This window comes from Leucopleurus acutus (genome assembly GCF_964270905.1).
Source record: "Leucopleurus acutus genome assembly, chromosome: 7".
Classification (NCBI taxonomy): domain Eukaryota; kingdom Metazoa; phylum Chordata; class Mammalia; order Artiodactyla; family Delphinidae; genus Leucopleurus; species Leucopleurus acutus.
In genome coordinates, this window is record NC_139150.1 from 51,556,074 (window position 1) to 51,564,255 (window position 8,182).

General features: G+C 46.9%; 1 protein-coding gene across 7 annotated transcripts in view; it reads left to right on the plus strand.

Moving 5' to 3' along the window:
- The window catches only part of KANK1 (KN motif and ankyrin repeat domains 1), a 192,484-nt gene extending 184,706 nt beyond the window's left edge, over positions 1–7,778 (plus strand). For 5 of the 7 annotated variants that reach the window (XM_082843037.1, XM_082843039.1, XM_082843038.1 and 2 more), the window contains 4 exons: positions 230–449; positions 3,051–3,193; positions 3,830–4,030; positions 6,105–6,767. In XM_082843037.1, coding sequence (XP_082699163.1) covers positions 230–449; positions 3,051–3,193; positions 3,830–4,030; positions 6,105–6,380 — 840 coding nt within the window. In that variant the 3' untranslated portion in view covers positions 6,381–6,767. The other 2 variants (XM_082843040.1, XM_082843041.1) reach the window with 1 other exon arrangement.
- The last annotated feature ends 404 nt before the right edge of the window (positions 7,779–8,182 follow it).

The window sequence follows — 8,182 nt, forward strand, 5'->3', positions numbered from 1 at the left end:
GTTTTATAGAAGTTACAATATGTGTGTGTGTTAAAATCAGGAAGGATACTTCAGTTTGGAATTTGAGGCTTCTCTGAGAGCTCTGGGTTTCATTAGTTGTTTTTTGAGAGCAAATTCTATTTGCACACACTTTTGACTATAAAAGGCCTGGTTTCTTAGGCTTTCAGCTAGGTCTCAGAAATGTCTAAAAATAGAAGAACTAATGGCCGATGGCTCGGTGTTTTGGCAGCGGTTCTGTCTGAACACTCTCCAGCACGAGTGGTTCCGCGTGTCCAGTCAGAAGTCAGCCATCCCAGCCATGGTGGGGGACTACATAGCCGCTTTTGAGGCCATCTCCCCAGACGTCCTGCGTCACATCATCAACATGGCAGACGGGAACGGCAACACCGCCCTCCATTACAGTGTGTCCCACTCCAACTTCGAGATTGTGAAGCTGCTCTTGGACGCTGGTACGTTGGTTGTCCCTGTCTCTTCTCTGACAGACTCGGGCTGTGACTCATTTAGAAGGAGCTGGTTGATCCAGCTGATCCCCAGTTCTGTGACCATCCTAAAAAGCCTTTTCATTGCTTTCCCCTGTGATGTGGCAAGAATCGTTCTTGAGTCATTCATGGGAGGCTTGAGGTTTAAACAAGACGGGGTGACACAGACTCCAGATCTGTTTTGAAAGGAGGTGTTGAGGGTGTTCTTGCTGCAGTTTAGCTGTGTTCAGATGAGTTGTATCCCTGGTAACACACATGACTCGTGTTCCTGCCTGAGCTGAATCACGCAGGCTTGGTGGGTTCACTGTCAAGAGGCAGAATGCTGCGCCTGGGGCCAGAGTCAAAGCTTTAGTGTTTGTGAGCTGCTCTCTTTGTCCTTGTTCCATGCCCCGCTCCAGCCGCCTTGCAGAGCTGTGCAGTTAGTCAAGATGGGGGCCAGGCAAAGCCACTGTAACAGATTGTGGTAGAATCAACACCATTCCCGCCAAAATACACCCTGTTCCTGGGGAATCAGCATAGAGAAAAGAAAATGCTGTTCTTACATCTGAACCACAGTAACGAGAGCAGTGAAAATTTTTGTCTGTAGTTGGAATTTGCCATTCCAGAATATAGCCAGTGGATGTATTAAACATGGAGTGAGGCGGTGGCACATAGAAGGGTCCCCTTGCGACACAGTGAGCTTTCAACTTTTTGTTCAAAGGGAACAGCCCTGTGATACATTGAGTCTCTAAATCACTTTTATTTATTTTTGAAATACATATTTTTACTTCTAGTATAACTGATACAGAATTCACAGTACCTCAGTCTAATTAATGAGAACACAATGTGAACATCTGATTTAGAATATGCAATACAATTGTCCAATTTTCCCATTCTGCTTCTTGACCCAACTGTCCAATTTTTTTCTACTCTGTTTTGGGGATGTTGGATTAAGGCACAGAAGAAACCAAACAGATTTATCTTTTTTTTCTCTTCTAAGTTTGCTTGTCCCCAGTTTAGGGGCCATGTTAGGATAAAACTGTTTCCAGCTTAAAGGAAGGAATTCCAAGCCTCCTTCCTTTCAGACTTGCCAGACTATAAACAGAGCTGGTGATACTGTCAGCCAGAGTTACTGTTTAAACAGAGAAGTGGATGATATCCAGGAAAGCTAAGAACAAGATTTCAGGATTGCCCCTGAAAGTAACAGTTCAATCCACCCTTAGAAAATTTGCATGGACAAGATATTTTGGTAAATTAAACTATTTTAATTCCATTGTTGGATGGCTTTGGTTAATCACTTTTCTGGATTTACTTCACTTTTTACTGCTCACCATTATAGACTGAGATTGTGGCTTCATAAAGCATGTTTGTGAATCTAGGATACTAGCAGCAACAGAGAAGAGGCGAACGCCAAAGAAACTGAGGAGCCTCAAAGACCATGTCTGCTCACCCGCTTCTCCATCAGACAACCCTTTTCTTTTCTTTTTCCTTTTCTATGTTAAAAAATACGCACTACTATTGGGCTTCCCTGGTCGCGCAGTGGTTGAGAGTCCGCCTGCTGATGCAGGGGACACGGGTTCGTGACCCAGTCTGGGAGGATCCCACATGCCGCGGAGCGGCTGGGCCTGTGAGCCATGGCCGCTGAGCCTGCACGTCCGGAGCCTGTGCTCTGCAACGGGAGAGGCCACAACAGTGAGAGGCCCGCGTACTGCAAAAAAAGAAAAAAAAAAAAGCACTACTGTAAATGCCCTTATGTCCCTAGTGTGCTGTTGTTTTTAGAACTCAAGAACGTTTTCACGGTACCTTCTCTTCTCACTCCCAGTGATGGAAACACCCTAAGCATTTTAATTATATCTGGTCACACATAAAAAGCTTCTTTCCATTCCTTTCATTTTATTAGAAAGTGCTGAAGGAATTTTAAAAGGCCTGGAGGATAATTTAGGCCCTGAAGACTCCTTAAGAATTATAGGACTAGAAAAGGTCTAGGTTATTGGATCTGGGAGTCCCTGACAGTCTCTAAGGGACTTAACTGCAGTTGCTGTCAGACCACGATTCCTAGAGCTGGGTGTCGTGTGATTGGAATTCTGCTTCCAAGGACCCCAGATGAGTCAGAGCAGCAAACTCAGGGTCTCAGAGTGAACAGAGGTTTATGAGTGGGGAATGCCATATTCAGTGTTCCCTATGTGAGCGTTTACAAATCCTTCTGTCCCTTGTAGCTCTCACCGCCTTCTTCACTCCAAAATGGTGATTTTCTAGACGCAGATTAGTATCTAGATCCCACGTTATTGTTTATTCTTCAAAGCAACCATTACTTAGAACAGCCTCCTAGACCTCCAGGCTGTTGCAGTTCAACCACCAGTTGCAAACAAGAGGTGCTGTGAGAGCTTGCTGTCATTTGTCATGAAATAGAAAAAAATTTTTTTCTTTGGTTTGGTATGAAACACCTCTCACATTTCCTTCTGAGTCACTCCGGGACTTTGACTACCTAAGGCCATTTCACTGGGCTTTTCTAAACTCCATACCTTTAGTTCATGGGGACAACTGACGCTTTTAGGAGATGGCTCCTCCCTAAAGAGACTCGTGTCTTTGCAGATGTATGTAACGTGGATCACCAGAACAAGGCGGGGTATACCCCCATCATGCTGGCAGCCCTTGCCGCTGTGGAAGCAGAGAAGGACATGCGAGTTGTGGAGGAACTCTTTGCCTGTGGGGACGTGAACGCCAAAGCCAGCCAGGTGAACGCGCTTGCTTCCAGGGTTTGTGCTGGCTGATGCAGCTCTGACCTGCCCGGGTGCCCCTGCCGTGCTCTCGCCACTCAGCACAGCCCATGCGGCTGCCCGGTGGTCCTTATGACCAAATACACCGAGGAAACCCTGGCTTAACTTCACATTGGAAACTTCTCCCTCCATTACCTTGCGTTCTCTCTGGAGTAGTATGCATGTGGACCATGGGTCAGCCTGCCAGTAAGTGACTAGGGATCCCCACCATGTACCTGGTGACCACTGTTTCCTGACTGTCTCCATGTTATAGCATCTTCATGCCCAGCACAGAGCGCCTCTCATCCAGATGTGTTCACAGTTGCCTTGTGACCATCTTCTGCAGTTTCCAGCTCCTAGCTGTCATAAGACAGATCCTCCAAGCTAAAGGGAAAAATTAACTCATTACTTTATGGTCTTACTTATTAGCTCATAGCTCACGAGAAACTAGTTTTTCCAATGCCTTTCCACCACTGGGCCCCAAGTAATTCCATGTCCATGTTTTCCCCTTTCATCACTCTCCCTCCTCCCCTTCCCCCGGCACAGCCCCACTGCAGGTCACACGCTGCCAGCCCAGCATGTGCTTCTGAAGTCCGCTGTCATTTCTTCCCACAGGCAGGACAAACAGCCCTCATGCTGGCCGTCAGTCATGGGCGGATAGACATGGTGAAGGGCCTGCTGGCCTGTGGGGCTGACGTCAACATTCAGGACGACGAGGGCTCCACCGCCCTGATGTGTGCCAGCGAGCACGGGCACGTGGAGATCGTCAAGCTGCTGCTGGCCCAGCCAGGCTGCAATGGCCACCTGGAGGACAATGTAAGCTGTCTCCAGTGGTCCTGCAGGCCCCTGGCCTGGACACAGTTGCGGGGGGTGGGGGTGGGGTTCTGTGAGTGTTGCTTGACCAGGGGAGAGAACAAATCCTCCTTTATTCTCCTCAGGGATTTGCGTTGCCATCCAGGCCACTTCCCTTCACGGCCCAGCGTGGTAGCATTTACCGTTTGCAAACTAATACTCCCATTAACTAAAGGCAAAGGCAGAAAGATAAATAGGCCTCACCCCAAACATTTATAAAAGGAAGAAGGTGATGGGCATGTACGAGAACCAGTATACTGAAGTGGAATAAACAGATTTACAATACAGAATCAAATGTAGTAGGCAGTGTAGGCAACTAATGGGTACACTACGAAGAGAGGACCAGGCCCCCGGTCCATTTGGAAACCCTTCACCAGGGCCCATCAGAGTAAATAATTTGTGACATTTTATCAGCTAGGGAATCCGGACCATCTTGGCTTCTTTTCAGCCCATCTTCGCACTCCTCCTTGGGCTGTTCCCATCATCGTCACTCTCATCTCCTTCCTCTCCCCGTTCCCAAGCTGTCCCATTCCCAGATAACCCCTTGACTGGAAAACATTCCAAGGAAACCTGCTGCTCTGGATGTCTCCAGACCAAAGGGGAGGAGTACCGATAGGTCACAGCACAGGAACTAACATTTAGGTGGCGACGTGGTTCAAAGGTCCAAAGGTCCCAGAGGTCTGGCTGGGTTGCTTCTGTTTTTGAAAGTTTATCTCTGTGGAGCACAGGTTTGGACCAGAGCTTGCATCAGCCCCAAACCCTACTAAAAAGGCTAGAGGGAAAACATCCCCCTTTGCACTAAACTTGAGATCCTCGTGGGCTCACGCCAACAGGAAGAGCAAATCAGTGCAGGTATTTACTGGCAGGAAAGACTGACTGGTTTCTGCAGTTGCAGTGACCTCCCCAGGAGCACGTGAGCTGCGGTTGCACCAGATTCCCTTTACTTCCACTGCAGCAGAGGGCCAGTTTCCAACTTCTCTTTCCTTAAGAACAGTCTGTGTTTCGTGTGCCTTGTTTTTGTTTGTTTGCTTTTACTTCTACTCTTAGCAAAGAACAGCTGGTAGATCTAATAATAAGAGGCCATTGCACCACAGTAACTTCCAGAAATCCTGGTTCCCTCTGCCTGTTGTCTACTTCCTTATCCTTAAAGGAATGGGAGGGCATCCAGCTGGCCTCCAGAAGAAAAGTAACTCCCAGAATTCAGAGTGGGACGGAGGACCATAAGGTTCAAACCACACACAAATTGTTTCCAGCTGCTGGTGACCAGAAGGGCATCCTTATTCCAAGACTAGACAGACAATAAGTTGTGCTGTTTTTTGTCTTTTTTGTTACTACTTTTGATTGAGGTAGAGTTGATGTCCAGGATGCTGTTTTTGTCTTGATGCATCTTCATGTCCATCTAAGTTCCTGCATCTTAATGGAAAGCAAACATTTAACTGAACATTTTTCTTTCCCATATTTAGTGTTTCCCCTCGTATTTCCATAAGATACATTTCTGCAAGGCAGCAGGATGTGGTGCTTACATGTAGATGTGACTCAGAGCATTCTCCAGGGGTGGCTAGGGCTGTAGGATCGGCTCCCTCCGCAAGAGGAAAGTTAAGAGATCCTTGGCAGACTGCAGGGCGTCAAAACAGACACCACGCTACTTGACCGTTCGTTTGTAATTATAAGGGGAAAAAAAAACCCCACTAAATTATGTTTCTACCCCCTACCTTCACCTCCTGCCCGCTGCTGGTGGGCAGCCTGCTTTTGTTGAGTCTCCATGGTGTGCAGACCTACACACTAAGTACCACGAGGCAACAACAAAGGCAATAATGGGGTGATTCTTGTCTGAGGCCAGGGTAGGGGGCTGTGCCTCTGTCATCCTTGTATCCTTCAGGGCTAGCACCTAGAGGTCCAGAAAAGTTTCCTAAAAGACTGAACAGATGGCTAGATTGGGGAACCTTATCTAATTGAAAGAGTTTTGTGTTGTTACCCTTTGGGCTACCTGGAAGTTTGAGAAATCCAGCCTAGCTTGCTCTTTTCATCTCCTCTTAAGGATGGCAGCACCGCGCTCTCAATAGCCCTGGAGGCAGGACACAAGGACATCGCCGTTCTGCTGTATGCCCACGTCAACTTCGCGAAAGCCCAGTCTCCGGTCAGTGTTGTGCACTTGGCATTTGTAAACAGGCTAAAAGCCACCAGACTAGTGGGCCCCCTTCCTCGGGGAGTTGACAGGAGATACAGGTTTTATAATGATTCTGAAAATCAAGGTTTTAGTCCAGAACTGAAGAATTCATCAATTTTGCCCCACCCAGAAGGCCAGGAGTGCTAATGGTTAGCACAGCACAGGCTGGATGCCTGCTTGTCCTCACGCCCTCACAGGAAGAGTTTATTCTGGACAGAATTATCCAAATGGCACATCTTGAGCCCATAAATACATATCGCCGTCCTGGCATTTTTCTTAAAGCAGACAGGGAGCTGCAGCCTGTGGTCCCAGAGCTCACTCTGAGAGGGAAGTTGACTTCCCAGGACAACTGGACGTGGCACTGCCAAGCCCGCTGGCCCCAGAGCTGCGCCCGCTAGTGGACTGTGTGCTGTGTTCCAGCTCTCCTCGCTCTGGCTTATAGGTGGTGCTCAGCTGTGGCTGACAGAGTTCCTGTGTCACAGAGGACACATCTACCTGAGGTCACTAATTAACCCCCAGTTTTTTTCCTTTCCTGGTCTCTAGGGCACCCCTAGGCTTGGAAGGAAGACATCTCCTGGTCCCACCCACCGAGGTTCCTTTGATTGATTATGTGCAAATACCGTCCATTTACATGCCACCACTAAGCTGCTAATTGTTCCTGTTGGGCTGACAGATACTGAATGTATTTTGTGCCTGAGCTCACCAGCAAACAGAACGCATAAAGCCAAGGGCTGAAGGCTGGAGCTGCCACAGTGGAAGCTGAGCCAGCAGGAGCTTGCTGGCCAGGCACACACGCCTCCCTTCTGGCCATCTTCCGTCTGTGTAGGGCACACTTGCTGTTGAGTCTCTGCTCCGTTATGTACAGTTGTAGGACATAGTAACCTGATCTGAGTGGGCAACTTTTGTTCCTTCTCTCCACCCCCTACCAGTGCTGAGAAGTATCAGGTTCTCACTGGAATGGTGTTTTTAAACTTTCCCACAAGTATTTATATTTACCAAACGTGGAACCATTGGAAAGCTCTTTGAAAATTCCATTCCAGGATGGTTTTGTTGATTTTTCTTTTGTCTTTATTATTTTAAAGTAAGGAAGTTGAGATGACTTTGATCATCGGTGAATTGGGCCTGGGCTGGTTTCTGGTTTAAAAATAAAAGTTGAAACTCTCAAAAAGTTTAAAACTTAACAAAAGGAAGTCTTTTCAGTTGGTTTTACCTAGGTCGATGCATTACATGACGTTTTATTTAAAGGGTGTCTATATAAAATTGATGCAGTATTTTCAACTTTTATATTCCATAGTAATTAAAGACCTGAAGAACGACATGAAACATTACCATATTTTATTAATAATTGCACAACTCTGTATCTAATGATAAAATTTGAATTGTGTTAGAGAAATTGGCTATATATTTGCCTCTAGAGAAGCATAGCATAGTTCTCCACATATTTATGGATTCTTTTATCCCATGCCACATTTGCTTTGGTCTTGTATGTATTTAAATGTTTGAAGTGCCTTAGACTCTTGCCATATTTTCAAAATAAAATTTCATTAAGCTCTTTTGCTTGTCCCTGCTTCATCTCTGACAGCCGTCTGCCCCGATCCTATTGACTTACAGCAGTGGCAGCAAAAGCTGATGGATGGAGCGCATGGGTAGGGTGAGTGCCCAGTCCACTGGTCCAGGGCTCCGACAAGAGGAGACGTCTTCTGAGAGAACTACTCTGTTTCCAGCTCTGCTCATTACTCAGGTTGCACGTCATGAGTCTGAAATTTAAGACCTAATTAGGCAAACAGTTCATCAGACAGGTAACCTCCAAGTTAACTCCTGAGCTAAATAACTCTTCTCAGGTGCAGAAGCACTGGTCCTTGACTCTAATTTGGGGGCAGCTGCTGGGTGACTGGTTGAAGCCGGAAGTGATGAGAAAGGAAAGATGAAGCCAGACAGACTTTTTTTTA